The sequence below is a fragment of the Siphateles boraxobius genome, unplaced genomic scaffold (genome assembly GCF_051911475.1).
Source record: "Siphateles boraxobius isolate OS27281-9 unplaced genomic scaffold, OSU_SipBor_1 1, whole genome shotgun sequence".
Lineage (NCBI taxonomy): Eukaryota > Metazoa > Chordata > Actinopteri > Cypriniformes > Leuciscidae > Siphateles > Siphateles boraxobius.
In genome coordinates this window covers 19,140,889-19,157,670 of record NW_027508699.1, presented here as the reverse complement: position 1 = coordinate 19,157,670, position 16,782 = coordinate 19,140,889, and the positions used below count along the sequence as shown (strand labels likewise).

At 37.1% G+C, this 16,782-nt stretch overlaps 1 protein-coding gene across 4 annotated transcripts; it reads left to right on the top strand.

Annotated features, from left to right (window-relative positions):
- Positions 1-16,763, top strand: xirp1 (xin actin binding repeat containing 1). 4 transcript variants are annotated; one of them, XM_077227005.1, is made up of 9 exons: positions 1-153; positions 976-1,097; positions 1,183-1,237; positions 1,320-1,649; positions 3,285-3,369; positions 8,370-8,530; positions 8,755-8,811; positions 9,577-14,040; positions 14,477-16,763. In XM_077227005.1, exons 2-9 carry the CDS (start codon positions 976-978, stop codon positions 14,477-14,479), a joined length of 5,277 nt encoding a protein of 1,758 aa, XP_077083120.1. In that variant the 5' UTR covers positions 1-153; the 3' UTR covers positions 14,480-16,763. The 4 variants fall into 4 exon arrangements, with proteins under 4 accessions (XP_077083120.1, XP_077083102.1, XP_077083129.1 ...); XM_077226987.1 differs by having other exon boundaries at positions 44-153; positions 9,577-16,763; XM_077227014.1 differs by lacking the exons at positions 1-153; positions 976-1,097; positions 1,183-1,237; positions 1,320-1,649; positions 3,285-3,369 and adding an exon at positions 4,753-4,988.
- The last annotated feature ends 19 nt before the right edge of the window (positions 16,764-16,782 follow it).

Below are 16,782 nucleotides of genomic sequence, written 5' to 3'. Positions count from 1 at the left end.
AAGGATGGGATGGAAAATTAGTGATCAGACAGTTTTCAGGCTGTAAATGAGGGACTTTGGCCTGTGTGACAGGAGTGTCTTGTGAGTGATGCTCCAGTTCACACTGCACTGAAGAACAGAAGGAAATGAGGAGCGCAAGACTGATCGCTGAAGGTAACTTTCTAGATAAATATGGATTGAGATGATAATTTGTTTTGAAAAGTTTTTTTTTTCTTATGGGTAACTTTGGACTACTTAGTGTCATACATGCATGCTTAGGCTAATACTCAAATTTAGGCTAATAGCCATTTAGTCCTAAATGGACTGCAGTAACTGTGTAGTGTTTATGTGTACTGATTCTGATTGATATTCCCTGACATTTCATCTATTCACTTACATTTTATTCATGTGTGCACGATTATATGAAAGCTCTCCACTTTTTGCATATTATGTGCAAATTGCACAATACAGCAAATCTTTCAATGTGTAATTTAACAAAGCATATGAATGATAAACATTAACTGAGTCAGATGAGAAAGGGGCTGACGAGCAGGTGGATCAGGTGACCAGAGTCATTTACACACTGTTTTACTGGTGCTGTGTTAGACTGGATTAACAAGTATTTTATATATATATATATATTGTGTGTGTGTGTGTGTGTGTGTGTGTGTGTGTGTGTGTGTGTGTGTGTGTGTGTGTGTGTGTGTGTGTGTGTATTAAAAGATTTTTAGGGCCCTAGCACTGATGGTGTGAGGACGCTCTTGGAATTGCACCGTTTATTATTACATTTGTTTGTGTTGTATTGATATATTTATCTATCACAAATGTTTGAATCAAATAATGAATTTCATTTAAAAAAAAAACTTCAACCTTCCTTATTCCTTTAACCTACTGTATGTGACTTTTAAAATGCATACCATGAGGCACTTTAACAAAAACATGATAGAAAAAATATTTTGTCTTTGATTTATTTACTGATGTGTTTTCACCACTAAGATGAGCTTTACTTTGAGAAGAAGTCAGTCCCTCAGGAGCCTTTCTGGAGGTCATAGTTCATGGTCTACATCAGCGTCGCTGTGTTGGGACAGAAGGACACCTGTGTCTCAGCTTGTTCAAAGGTACTACCATATTCCATCTATTTGCCTTTACTGTACCGACTCTTTTCTGTAAAGTTTATGGCTGAAACTTGACTGTTTTCTCTAGGTATGAAAGCTGTGTGGAGCTCACAGATGTTGGCAGACAAGAGGCCTGGTCTAAGGTATAACCTCTTTGATTTATCCTGTATTAAGCAATACTTTCAATGACATCCTGCTTACATGGATGATCTCTGTATCCCACAGTCATCTAGCCTGAGAAGATCAAACCATGAAGAGAGTAAAGTTGAAAGTCTCTGGAGGAGATATGAGTCCCTCAGTGGGGTAAATTCCAATTTGTCCAGAAGTATTTCAATGGACATGTTGCCCCAGCCGGACCAGGTGGGCACTAACTCTCTGAGGGTCCTGTTTGAGTCAAAGAACACCCTGCGACAGGACTACGCCAGCAGCCCTCGTCTCAACGTCACACCACGGGCCAAAAGCAGCCCAGTGAGTCACATTACCTCACCGGGGAGGGAGAGAGGTTATTCTGGTGCTACTACTGTCACCAATGCCAAAAAAGACAAGGCTCATCAGGTGTGTAACAGTCACGTCATGTTTTATTTGTGTTTGTGCAACATGGACAGACATGACTCAGGAAAGGAGCATGTGCTTTTTACCCAGTGTAGTCACTAAATTATGTCTTCATCCTTGCTTTAAATATTGATGAACCCTCCAGTTTGACCGAGATGAGCAAGAAAATTGTCCAGTATGTGTACATTATGTATACATAATACATTTGTATTATTTATTTTGATTTTCAAATAATACAGACACATAAAATAACATCAACGAACAGACAAACAAACCCAAAGCGCTGAGAGATGAACAACTACATATAAAAAAAGGTACATCTCTACCTAAAGATTATTCAGAAACATGACAGAAAAAGGAAAAGAATTAAAGTAGAGTAAAACCCATAGTCCTCTTGAAACAGGTGGTCACTGTTTCTGTAGAAAAGAATGCAAAGGTTTCCATAGTCTCCCAAATTTGTCCGACTTGTGATTGAAATCACGGGTTCATTTCTCCAAGGGAAAAAAGGCTGATAACTGAGATATACATATGGCAACTGTGGGAAACTGGGGTGCATTTTGGACTTTTTAGATTCAGGGTTACTATAGTTAACCAAAACTAAAACGATTAAAACATTTTAATTAATTGAAATAAAGCAACAATAAAATGATATATAAATATTATAGAAAAAACTTAAAGAAAATTAAGTTAAAGCAAATTTAAAGTAAAGTAAAATGTAGAAACAAATCCAAAACTGAAATAAAAACAATGTATACGGAGCCCCTATAGTACGGAGCTACGGAGACCCTAAAGTGACATGGTGGTGGAAAAAAAATATGAGATGGGAGGAAAAATAATAAGTCAATGCTTTTGCGTTCTCGCAAAAATGTTTTGCGTTCCCTCAAGAAACTTTGCGTTCATTTGCAAAACAAGGTAACACACAGTTTCTCGGCGGAACACAAAAGTTTTGCAGGGGAATGCAAAGTTTCATGGGGGAATGCAGTGTTGACATTTAATTTTTCCTCCATCTCATATTTTGTCCCTTCACTCATATTTTTTTCCAGCACCATGTACCTTGTAGGTGCTCTGCAATTTAAAGGTAAATAGTAATATAAAAAATATAAAAAAATAAAAAGCGAATAAAAATGACAATAGCACATACTGAAACTAAATTACTAAAAAAAAAACTACACCGAAAATATAAAAATAAAATATAATTCAAAATATTAATATAATACTATTATAATATATAAATACTGCAAATAATGCGGTTTAGAGTCAATTCAATATGAATTCACACATTTTTAAATAAACTAAAACACAAACAATACATAATAATTAATACCTTGAAGTAAATAATACCTTAATATTATTAATATAATATTAATATTATTTATTTAAAATCTCAAAAAGATTTAATGAGAAAGAAAATATTGGTATATAAATCAAACAAATGAGCAGTATTTTTTCAATTCAAATGATGAAATAATTTTCCACTTTCAGTCCATTCATTAGGAATTTACACATTTTTAAATAAAATAAAACAATAAATAATTATACCTTAATATTATTAATAATGTTATAATAAATATTTTGTCATCTCTTAAAAATCTCTTTAAAAAAAACAAGTTTAAAATATGCCCTTGCTTCTCTTGATAGAAAGAAAACCCTTTTGAGACAATGAGAAGGAGAACAGTTATTGGGGTTCCTGGATATGTCACCCGATCCTCCACTGGGCTGAATGGTGAGTTGACCAACACATGTACATGAGTGAGCATAATAACCAGTTATTTCATTCTTCTTAACTGTTAGTCAGCTATGTTAGTCAGTAACTATGAGGTCAAAGGTCATTTGAACTTTGTACCCTATGTGAGACAAAACCTTGGCATCTAAAGTCTTCCTACACAAGCATGTGGGGCCATCTGAAGTTCCTGTAGAGAAGGAATCTGCCGGCTGTGTCTGTGTGTTAAAAATATTCCTCAGATAATCCTAACAGAATAGTTTCGACTTACAAGCACAAAATCCTGCCCGCAAATAGTGAGTCCTATTTCACAAGTTTTCAATGAGGGCTGAGAGCAGGATTGAATGCTAAGCATGTGTTTAGTGTATTCAAGAGACAAAACATACTGCTTATAATGGCAGTTATGACACTGACCTTACATTCATCACGCTTGACACAAGTGACACTTTGGACTGGGTTGATTCAGTGTTTTTGGGTTATAGTTGTTTGAAAGGGTTTTGAGAGACCCTTCAGTGTCTGTGCCCACCAATGGTTTTAGGTTATACAGTGGCCTCAAAGTTTTTTGAGATAATTTGCCACTTTTAACGATGTAAGATTGTCATTGTATTAGATTGCGAAAATCATATTAATAAATAAAAAATATGAATATAATATTTATTACCGAAATATAAATCTATAATTGTAATTATTTACATTTAAATATATAAAAATCATATCTTAATTTATTTTTGATAATGCACATTTATTTTAAAGAAAAAGTTGCTCAAGCAACTGCGTTTCACAAAAATAAGTATATTTGGACTTTGGCAAATGTTAGTAGAACATATTAATGTTAATGTGATGAACTGACTTCATACAGACACTACAGTCAAGTATGGGTTAAGCCAATTTATATAAAAATGTATCCTATAAGGACTTTGGTTAAGCATCCAAACAATTTTCAGATCTACTTTACACAATCTTTTGTGTCAAAATACACCCCACGTTTGTTTATAGTGTTGTTAAGTGTACAACACAGAGAGCAAGTTTACCAGAGGTTGTTTCAACCATTCATAAGCATTAACACTCACAAGTACATTTATGGCATTAGTCAGTGCCTTAATTATTTTGAGATGTATTAGCAAGCTCTGTAAAGTTCATCAAACGTCACTGGGCATGACGTTCTTATTAGCGGTGTTCGGTTTTAGAATTTCAATATAAAAAGTTAAAAATAGATACACTTTCTGAACAATCAGCCAAAAAGCCACAGAAATGTATTCACTTAAAATTTATTTCAGTACTTCTCAAACATCCTTTGGCATTAGGAAGCAAATGTAGGGTAATGTGGGAATTGTGCTCAAGGGGGTTCCCTGTACCCCAGTCACTTCCAGAACCACTGATTGACTCAGGCGTGTGGAATACCGCCCATGCTGCTTCCAAAATAGCAGGCTGGCCTCATCACGCTCTGCAGTGAGCAGTGATAAAAATCAGCTGTCACCCCTTAGAGAGGGACAGAGTGAGACAGGACTACTGCTACACACAGCATCAGAGTCAGACCAACACAAGTCATCACCTGCGGAAATACACAAGACTGAGGCTTTAAAGACAGCAAGACCGGCTATCTGGAACCGGCAATTCACTCTGTGAGTACAGTCATCAGTGTGGACAGGAAGCCTGTAAATTATTTGTAGAAATTAAAATATTATAGTATAAACATTACATAGCATATTAAAGGGATAGAATAGCATACATTTAAATAAATTTGGTTAGTGAATTTTTCCTTTATTTTAGCAGTGATTGATTGTCATGTCTACGACTCAAAGTAATGCATGTGAATTTCAAAATGATCCAATTATGTTGAGCGACATGTCTTCAGATGTAATGGTAATTACCTAAAGTGTATAATAATTAACCCAGAGTAAAGAAAATGAGAACAGTTACATAATTTATACTGTTCAATTTAAGCTGAGTTCTAACAACAAGCCTGTTAAAGTAACATTTTGAACTACACACACACACATACACACACACACACACACACACAGGTTTAAAAGTTTGGGGTCTCATGTTCATTTATTTGATTATAAATACAGTAAATCCGTAATATTGTGAAATATTATTACAATTTAAAATAACTGTTTTTTGTTTTAATATATTTTATAATGTAATTTATTCATTTGATACAAAGCTGAATTTTCAGCTTTATTACTTCAGTCTTCAGTGTCACATGATCCTTCAGAAATCATTCTAATATGCTGATTTGATGCTCATGAAACATTTATTATTATAATCAATGTTGAAAACAGTTGAGCTGCTTCATATTTTTCGACTTTTTATTGCTTCGACTTTTTTTCAGAATTATTTGATGAATAGAAAGTTAAAAAGAATATAATTTATACAGTAGTGACAAAAAGTTATGTCCGGAGAAGATATTCATTTTTTATGACACTACAAGTTCAATTAAACAATCAAAATATGAGGTAAATATTTTACATATGAAAAACAAAGGGTGGGGTTATTTTACTATGAAAAAATAGTGCATAAATGAAAATGAAATGCATAAACAAAGAACAAGCATAACTACGCAATATGATTACAAAATCGTTAACAAATTTTTAATCATATTTAAATAAAGAGAGAACATTTTTCCTAGCTAACAATATAAAAGTCTTTACTGTCACTTTTGATCAATATAATTCATCCTTGTTGAATAAATGTATTATTTTATTTTTTATTTTTTTAATCTTACCAACCCTAAACATTTGAACGGAAGTGTACACAACACCTGAAATCACCTTGTTGAATATGCAGTGGCTGATATTGTGACAGACAGAAGTGCCAGCTAAACATGCCTTGGTTGAACCTGCACTATTTTAAGCAGTGGTTTTAAGTTGTGTTTTTAACAAGACCTTGGAGCGCTCACAGGAAGCTATGGAAGGCAGCTGACAAGAATAAATACCAAGCGCATATCACAATAATTTGGACAGCTGTCAGCAGCACAAAAGCACTCACATTCTAGGACACTAATAGCTGTGCCCTCCATGATCTCTGTGAAACTTTCATTCAGCTGATATGATGTCAGCTGAATGAAAGTTCTTTGAAATACATGTCTAAGATACCAAATGAATTGTATTACAGATGTAAATCAGTGTTTAGATCATTTGACACAAATGAAATCATTATACAAGGAAGCAGGCAGAGATGGGCACTGTTTACAACTCCACAGAGGCCTTTGATCACGTCCATATTTATACATTACAATTCCTTAACTACACCTTTTATGTCAGATTACGCTTAAAGGAAATGCAAGCAGGCACTTTTATCACATGACAGTGTCACAAAGATCAAGTCAAACACAGTGCAGTTTGGACAGTCTTCTCATTTAAATCCTTAGTAAAAATGTTACGTGTAGCTGCTGCTGCTTTATAAAATGAAACATTTGTTATCTTAGTAATTTGACAAGATGCTTTAGTCCTGTTCTCTACAAATAGGAGAGCACAATATTTAGACTCACTCGTCTAAACAGTAACGTCTAGCTAGACCTCTGTATTGTATGGCCCTGTTATTCTCTGTGCTCATCCAGCTATGCAAGCGTTTTAAGCCCAGACTCGTGAGTGGCGCCAGTGATGGGCCCTGTCCTTTTGTCCCATGAGAGCTTACAGAGTGAAAAACAGAGGTATGCTCGAATATAATCATTAGTTACAGCTGACAGACCTGTGCTGCCTCTCGTGATCCTGACCTCAGAGGGAAAGCTTTTGTTTTGATCATGCATACTGCAGCTTTACAATAATCTAATGTGCCAAGTCTTCTTTTGCTGCTCCAAACCGTAATTACATCACATATCATCATGAATAATAAGTGTAATTCAGCATTCAGAAACAATAGGACTTCTCTGTTCACATCAAGCCAACAGGTTTTTATTGTTTGCTAAGAATGAACTAACTAACACACTTTAGGTATTAGCTAAATAACCATTTTCTTTCATATTCTGAATCTGATCATTTGCTTTCTTGATTTACAGTACTATTATTTGATGACCATTTTAAAACCATGCTAGCAAAATACAATTCCCAATGTAAAAAAGCTAAGATAGAATCGTGAATCAGGGAAGCTTTGTGACAGTGTTTTGTCCCCTGAGAATGAGAAACCTTAAAAAGTGTCACAATTCAGCTGACACCGTGGTTTTGACATTTCACAATGGCATGCAGGCCATTGTTTTTGTTTAGTTAGTTTAGACATGCTAAGAAATACAATCAAATTGTAATAGTAAATCTGAGAACAGACAACTATTGTAGCATAACAAGTGTAATTTTTAAAAATGCAGTAAACAACATAATTTTTCTTGCAATTAGGCAGTCTTACACAAACATATAGCCTACTATGTGTGGAGCTGAATAGTTTCCATAGGTCCTTGAGGTATAATAATAACCCACAGATAAAAGCATACCAACACCAGCTCCAGTCTATTTATACACACCACTATCAGAGCCATTAGATGGCCAAGGAACTGGGTCAGGTCAGTCTTGTCTTATTTCTAGCCTACTTCTGGATTAGTATTCAACATTTTATGCTTATGATCACAAAATTATTACAAAAAAATGCTTTAGTAACATGCCACAGATATTTTTGCTTCTAGTTCCTGTCGCATTTAGTTTGCATACAGACCTCACAAACAGCTGTAATTAAAATGTTTAACACACAGTCAAAATTTAAAATAATCTACAAAATGGAGTTAATATATAATGCATGCTAATAAATAAATAATGAAAAAATAAAGCAAATGTTTCCAAAATTTCCATTCACCAGGGAATACTAAAACAAAAGTCATCTACTAAAAAAGGCAAACATTTCAAAAGCAAAAGATGATAAACCATAAATCAAAAAACCAACAATTAATGAAACACATTTATTTAAACAACTCCAACAAGTTGCATATGCAATAAGTGAGCCACTGCTATTTTTAGTTTATAAATCATTTCTGATTGTAGTTTTGTGTAACTATATGTGTGTCTTGTGTGAATTAGATGAGAGGAGACATTTAAAAAAAGACCAGAGACAATCAGCCTCCTATCAAGAGCCCAAACAGAAGTACACCTCCTCTCCTATCCAGAGCGTGAAAGATAGATCTGCCCTTTACCTCTCAAAGGTAGCAGCTGCAGACTCCTCAGGATTCATCGAACAGCAAGTGAGTGCTCATTGCATCTATCATATCACTCACAGCACACAGGCATCTGTAAGGTCAAGTTCTCAGACTGAATCACTCGCATGCACACAATGCTGTAAAGTCTGGTCTACACACATTTTACAGTACAGTACAGTATGTTTTCTGGTGGCCAGTGTTTTCCTCAGTCAAATCTTAAGTTTTCTATGAAAAATGAGTAGGAATAATTAATCATGCTTTTTTCTCAGGACAGTGTGGTCCAAGAACACCTGATCTCAAGCGGAAAGAAGAAAAAACAAAGCAAGGTATGAACAACAGTTTGTGCTGACTTTCTAAGTCTGCTGTGTGACTAATGACTAATGCTAATAGGTGCTGTGTGACTAATTTAGAAACAAATATAATAAAGATACTCTTTGTGACAGTCTTAGTATATATAAAAAAAGTGCTTTATTACCATGTTTCCAAACAAACAGAGTAATTCTTTAACATTATTAAAATATCCATAATTAAATCAGATTCACAAACATGGTAAGTATGTGGTAAAGATGTAATCTTGTTAACGACAGGGTTTGTGATACAGTGAAGGTAAAATCCCGTAACCATATATTCTTAACATAGGAGGTAAAATCCCATAACCATATTGACAATTTGTAGTGTTTTTGAAAATCCCTCATATTTAGATCAACATAAAAATCCAAAAAAATGTTATGATATTATTGCATGTAGTTAGCATTAGGATTTTGATGAATAATACTCTAGAAATATTCTTGTTACTATTCTCTCAAGTTTTTCTCCCAAAATGTTTGGAAATGTGAAACTTCATTTGTTATGGAGCATTCATTTTGTACTAACAAGGCTGAAAACCATGAATGAAGTCAAACCTCACATGAATAGGTGTGCAGTGAACTATTCCCTACTAAACACAGAAAAAGGTAAAGTATGGCTTTTAAGCTTAAAAATACTAACTTTTTTTTTAACTATGTTTCTAATTAAGAGTTTACTATTATGACAATTTATTTAATTGCATTGTAAAGTAACTTGAGCCTTCATACTTCTTCTTTGCATCCAAGATGGCAGAAGTAGCCAAACAGATAAAAGTGACCGATGCAGCCAGTGGAGATGATGATTTCCCTCCCCCTCCTCCTCCTCTACCAAGACCTCAGGTTCTGGAGTCACTTCAAAAGGATCGAAGCCAAAATTTACTCCCCGTACCGCCTCCAAAAGAAACCTTCTCAGAATTCTACCAGCAACGGCAAAAAAACGAACTGAAGCGTATTTTTAAACACATTCATCCTGAATTGAAGATGAATCTTGATGATGTTGTAGATGATGAATTAATAGATGCTATTAATCCCCAATCAGTAGATCCGGCATATCAGGGGGAAGTCCAGTCCATGCGCTGGATATTTGAGAACTGGACTCTTGACAATATTGGTGACCCACATGAAACAAAAAAATTACTTGATGAAGAAAATCCTCAAGGTGGGGATGTGAGGAGCAAATCCTCACTGTTTGAGCATTCAGTGGTTGATGGTCAATACACAACAGCTGACGAGAGACCAGGTGTAGTCAAAGGAGATGTTCGCACAGCCACCTGGTTGTTTGAGACACAGCCTCTAGACTCAATCAGTAAATCAAAGATGGAGGATGAGGAAATAGTGGAGGTCATACTGAAGGAACCCGTTCAGAAGGGAGACGTGAGAGGTGCACGTCTCCTGTTTGAATCCAAACCATTGGACACTTTAGGCCGCTGTTGCTCTGTTGAAGACCAACACTTCCTAATGCTCAAATCAGAACTCCATGAGAATAAAGGAGATGTAAAAAAAACCATCAAACTCTTTCAAGCTGATCCCTGTTGTGCGCTTAGGGATAGCAGTGGCAAAATCCATGAAATCAAATCAATCTGTAGAGAAGAAATTCAAAGCAGTGACTTTAAAACAGCACGTTGGCTTTTTGAAACTCAACCCTTAGACCACATTAATAAAGGAGCTGGTGTGCAGATAATTCGGGGGATCTCACTTGAGGAAGCCCAGAAAGGTGGTGTTGATCAGAAGAAATGGATGTTCGAGACGCAGCCACTTGATGCAATTCATGAAGGTCTTGTGGAAGAACAAAATTTCAAAGGAACAGTGGAGGACATCTCTGGAGAAGCAGGTGTTCATAAACTAAAGCAGCCTCTGTCATCTCTTAAAGGAGAGTATGTGGGTGAAGTTTCAGAGAAGGAGGCAATTGTTGGAGGAAATGTAGGATCCACCCTATGGCTTTTTGAAACTCAGCCACTGGACACTCTAAAAGACAGCTATGAGGTAGGACATCTCCAGAAAGTCATGGTGTCAAGTGATGAAAAAGGAGAAGTTAAAGACAAAAAGTTGCAGTTTGAGAAATTCAGTGTTGGTAAAACAACAAGTGATAGTGGAAACAAAGTTCAAAATGATGAGAAAGGAGATGTGAAAACTTTCAAGGACCTTTTTGAAACATTACCTCTTAGTCATATCTCTGTGAAAGCACAGAGTCAAATCCACAACATTGCAGCCGGGGATGTCAAAGGCAACCGTTCACTGTTTGAAACCACACCATTGTATGCAATTGAAGACTGTGCTGGAAATGTCCATGAGGTTACGACTGTCAGTAGAGAAGAATGCATAAAAGGAAATGTACAGAATTACAAATGGATGTTTGAGACAAGACCCTTAGACAAATTTGAAGAATGTAGTGGACAAGTAGAGCTCATCAAGGGCATTACAAGGCAAGAGGACATGACAGGTGACATGAGGACAACTAAATGGATGTTTGAAACACAACCTTTGGATTGCATAAATTTAAAGAGTGAGAAAGAAGCAAACTCAACAGTACCAACAGAAGAATTTCAAAATGGTAATGTGAAGACGTGCAAATGGCTGTTTGAGACACAACCAATGGACATTTTGTATGAGAAATCAGAAAAGAACCAGGATGTAGAACCAGTACCAAAAGCTGATGTGAAGTCACACACTTGGCTTTTTGAAACACAGCCATTGGATAACATTAAAGACATGGAGGACTTCAGTTTGAAATTGTGCAGTACTGTGCAGGAAGACATAAAAAGTGATGTGAATGTGAAGACAGTGAAACACCTGTTTGAAACAGAGACTTTGGACAGAATAACACAGCAAACAGATTCTGGCCAAAATGTAAGATATGTCAGTCAGGTGGATGTCCAGTCTGGAGATGTCTCACGTGTCAAGGAAATCTTTGAATCCAAGTCACTTCATGAAATAGATTCACACTTCAAAGTGTCTGAGGAGAAGAAAAATGAAATTCAGTCAGGATCTGTCCACAAATGCACTTGGCTGTTTGAGAATCAGCCTATAAGCAACATTAATGAGAAAGAGGACAGAATAACTCACAGTGTCAGTGATGTTGAGGGTGGTGATGTTGGAAGCAAGAAGTTTATTTTCGAAACTTTCTCTCTGGACAAAATCCAGGATAAAGACGAACTACTCGAACACCAGTCAATGAGCGTTGAAAAGCCCATGAACAGTAGTGGTAATGTGAAATCCAGCACAATGCTTTTTGAATCACAGCCGTTATATGCTATAAGAGACAAGGACGGACAGTTTCATGAAGTTACCACTGTAAAGAAAGAGGAAGTGATGAGAGGAGATGTCAGGGGTGCGAGATGGATGTTTGAAACCAAGCCACTGGATGCCATTCAAGCAGACAAAGAAATCTACGTCATCCGCGCAGTTACACAGGAGGATGTGTCCAAGGGGGATGTGAAATCAGCACGCTGGAAGTTTGAGACTCAGCCTCTTGACTCCTTTGAAGGACGAGAAGGGCGCTCAGTGAGGGTTGTTGAAGATATAAGCAATGGGAACAGTGTGCAACAAAGCAAGCAACTTTTTGAGTCTGAGCAAGCTGCCCAAAGAAAGTATGTGCGAATGGTGAGCGTTACAGACGTTCAACAAGGTGATGTACGTACCTCAACCTGGCTGTTTGAGAACCAACCTTTTGATACTCTTAAAGGTGAGCCAGATGAGCAGAATGCCTTGACAACTGTACATCGAGAAGATAATGCAAAGGGAGATGTGAAACGCTGCACTTGGTTATTTGAATCACAGCCCTTGGATAAAATAAAGATCGATGAATCAACTGATTCATCAAAGGAAGAGTTTGTTTCATCAAAGGAAGAAATCCCCAAGGCAGATGTCAAAAGCACAACATGGTTATTCGAGACCACACCGCTGGACAAAATCACTGTAGAGAGTGTAACAGACACACTCTATCGCCTTTGCCATTATTCATTCATTCATTCAAGTGGAATCATCATCCAGGCAAATGATTATAAGTACGTAAACATGGCAAAATATCAAATTGTGAACAATGAAGAGACCAAAGTTCAAAAGGAGGAAGTTGTTGAGGGAAACATCAGGAACATAATGTTGCAGTTACTGTTCAAACCAAACCTGAAACCTACAGTTGTTCTACTTAAAGAGGATGAACAAGGCAAGATGCACAGCACAGTGCTTGAAATCCCATTTCAACAGCCTGGATGTGCAACTAACCCTGAGGCAGACTGTAAGACCCAAGAAGCAGTTAAAATTATTGAGAGCTTGCTGGTTCAACAAAAAACAATCAAGACAGGCTTGGTGATGCAAGAAACGGAAGGTGGGCAGCCAGAGATGACCGTGTATTCCCTCCACTGTCAAAGCAGCCTGACTGAGTCACATGACATTGCACGAGGAGATGTCAAGTCCACTATTGGCAACCTCCTAGCCACGGTCCATAGCCAGCAGACCAAATCATCTTGCAGACTAGAAGAAAATGAAAGGGGGAATGTTGGTCTGTATCGAAGCTGCATTGAAAAGGGCGACCTTAAGAGTCTACAGCGAGATCTTTCTGAGGAGGACCCAGCAACCTCCTGTATAGACCAAATTGAAATTGTTCAAGGTGATGTAAAGGAAGCAAAGCGACACCTAAATCAACAAAGAGACCAAACTGAAAGGACAATCTTGGATGTTGTACCAGGAGATGTTAAGAACGTAAAAAAGGTTTTCACTGAGGTCTGCACAGACCTGGATGTTGGAAACTCCCAGTCAAGGGAGGAGATCATCAGAGGTGATATTTTGTCGGCCATGCAGCAACTTGATGAGGCAGTCAAGCAGCCAGCCATGATCCAGAAAGAGGAAATTGTTTCTGGGGACATTAAGGCAACGCTTGAATCCTTGGAGCGGGCAAAACAACAAAGCTTGCACATGGAGCGTGAGGTCATCAAACCAGGCACCATTTATGATCTGAATATAGAGGTAGAAGAGATGTGCTCAGAAGAAAATGAAAGGAAATTAATTAAGGAGGAAATCATTTCAGGGGATATTAAGGCTGCCAAAAGGTCCCTGGAGAGAGCAAAGAACCAAAGCATGAGAGTAGAACGAGAACATGTCACTCCTGGAAAGCTTTGTAATCTAAATGAATCATCTCACTCTCAAAGCAACGCAACAGTGGAGCAGTCTACAACATCCTCGAGTAACCAGCGGATTACAACAACATTTCGAAAGGTTAGTGACATAGAAAATGATCAGGGATCCACCGAAATAGCGTGTTGTCAGAATGAAGTGGTAGGGAGAAAAAATGTAATAGATATAAGTATAGGAAATGACTCAACAGTGCTAGATAACACTCTTCAGGTTTCAGAGTTAGAGCCAGATATTGTTAAAGGTGATGTGAAGGCTGCAATACAGTCTTTAAGAAGTGCTGCAGTAGAGCAGAGAAATGTAGACAGAGAGCAAGTTGTTGGAGGTAATATGCAAGAGACACTCCAGTCTCTCGAGAGATCTAGCATAAATATTTCTAGAGGAGATTACAAGGCAGCAATGTTATATAGACAATCTGGACAGACACAAATCAAGATGACAAATGACTCAGGGACTAAATACAAGCAGAGTTTTGATAATTTGCCTTCATCTGACACTCAATTGTCTTCTTCGGTTTCAGTGACCGGAAGTGAGCATCTGATCATCTCGGCACTGAATTCAGAATCTGTTAACTGCAGCATGGACAATTCAAAGCTCTCTTGCGCTTTTGCAGAAAAAGATGATAATCCACCACCCATCCCTCCAAAAACTGGCCATCAGGTTAAAAATCAAAAGCCAGTTATTCCACCAAAGCCATTGCACATCACCACCAGCTCCGAACACATTGCAGACAAAACACAAATTTGTCCAAGCTCACCTGATTGTCTAATTAATAAGCAGACTCCAACAATCCCACCCAAAGTGATTGCCAGCAAGAAAACGTTTTTGCATAAAAAAGAAACCACAGAAACTTCAAACAAAGTTAATGACAGGCAATGCAACATTCATGAACCAGTTCAAAGGAAAAACTTCACAGATCCTGTGGGTTTTCAGAAGATGCAGTATACTGAGCAATGGGTCCAAAATTCCCACATGCAAAATATGGACACTCCATCAGTCAGCGAAACTCATGATGAAGATTCCTTTGCTTCTAATAGAATAGGAATGGAGAAAAATGTGATTCAGAGAATAAATGCAGCAGAAGAGATCAGGATGTGTATGCAGAGTTATTCAAAGGACAATAATGAACTCAACAATGGGTTTAAGATTGCACTTCATAATTTTGGGGAAAAGAAAACAACTATGGAAACAACCCCAACTTTCTCAAACAAAATTAAAGTTGTGCAAAACAAAACCATACAGGAACAGGCTAAAACTTTCAAAGAGAACACAAATAAAGTTGAGTTACACTTCGCCTGCAAAGACACCCCTTCAACACCTGAAAAACATAAAGTTCCTTCAAAGTACGATCAAACCATTAAAGAGCACAGTGATTCTGAGAACAAAGTTGTTTTGAGAGAAAAGAAAGCCAGTAGAGAGACAGAAGATGAGCGCCACCAGAGGCTCTCTGTCCACAAAGACGAGATCATGAGGGGCAACGTAAAAGCGGCCATGGAGATATTTGAAAACCTTATGAGACGAGAAGAGCTTAAGATAATTTTGTCAAAAGTTCAAGAAATAGAGGGAGAGACCTGTGAGGTGGATGTTAAATCTCTAAAGGCTTTGTTTGAGAATGTGCCTGCTTGGATTACTAATCCAATAAAAAATATGAAATGCAGAAATTTTCTTAGAGCTGGCACAGAGACGGAAGGCTTAAAAGATGATGTAGAGAGCATATCCTCCGTTGAGGCCGCATTTGAGGACCTAGAGAAAGCAAGCATGGACATCATCAATTTGAAAGAACAGACATTAGCTAAACTCTTGGACATAGAGGAGGCAATAAAAAAAGCTCTGTACTCTGTCTCAAATTTAAAGTCAGAGGCAGACATTGCAGGGTTGTCAGGTCTGTTTAGTGAATCCTTAAATGTTGATAATGTCTCTCCAAGTACAAAAAACATTAGGAAAATTAGCATTGTGTCCAGCAAAGCAAAACCTGTGCAACCTAAGCAGGCACAGAGCAGTGATAACAGGGATCTGCCCAAAGAAGCACCACATGTACATCAAGTTCAAATGGGAAAAACATGCTCAAACATCCCCTCCTCTCCTTCATTTATTTCCATTCATTCTGCTACAAGAAAACCCGTGGAGTCACCATCACCACAGCCTCTCTCAAACAAACCAAAAGCAAATTACCAACCTAATGCAGTTAGCTCCATCACACAGTCCTCCCCTGAGAAAATCTCGGTCAGCCACGTTTGTTGCCCTCCAAGTCCTAAAAGGAATGTCAGCGTTCTTGAAGTACAGCGAGTTCCTGAGGTTGCAAGTGGAATCATTGGCACTAAAACTGTCAGTGAGAAATATGAAGAGATAGACTGCTTTGGGAATACTTACTTTTCCTCCAAAAGATCTACATTTGTAACCAGGCAGTCAGAGACAGAATTATCTTCCTCATTTGATGCAGTTACCAATCCAGGGACTTCATCTGTTTTGCCAAGTTCTGGCCAGACCTTCTCCTCAAATTCTTTGTGTAAAAGCAAAGACAGAAAAGTGTTTGTAACTTTCGGCCATCCCAACACAGAAAAGCATTAACCAAACTGCCCATTCTTTTTGTAACAATATTTTTGATGTCATTTTTATTTCCATATTTCTATTTAAAATACATATATATTAGATTTATTGATCCTTTTTATGTGTGTAAAAAAATGGTTTTATTGTGGTGCTTTGTTTAAGAGAAAGTTTTTTGTACTGTTGCAATTAAGTGTTAATGTTAAATATTTATGTTTGTTTCAAAAACTGTATATTATAGAAAATAAAATACTTACAAAGCAGTATTTGTTATTATTATTT

Bases quoted from the DNA above. Each gene is read 5' to 3' on its own strand.
- xirp1 (XM_077226987.1), top strand. From the start codon at position 976: ATGAGCTTTACTTTGAGAAGAAGTCAGTCCCTCAGGAGCCTTTCTGGA. The intron at 1,650-3,284 runs GTGTGTAACAGT...TTCTCTTGATAG, and splicing joins AAAAAGACAAGGCTCATCAG to AAAGAAAACCCTTTTGAGAC. The intron at 8,812-9,576 runs GTATGAACAACA...TTTGCATCCAAG, and splicing joins AGAAGAAAAAACAAAGCAAG to ATGGCAGAAGTAGCCAAACA.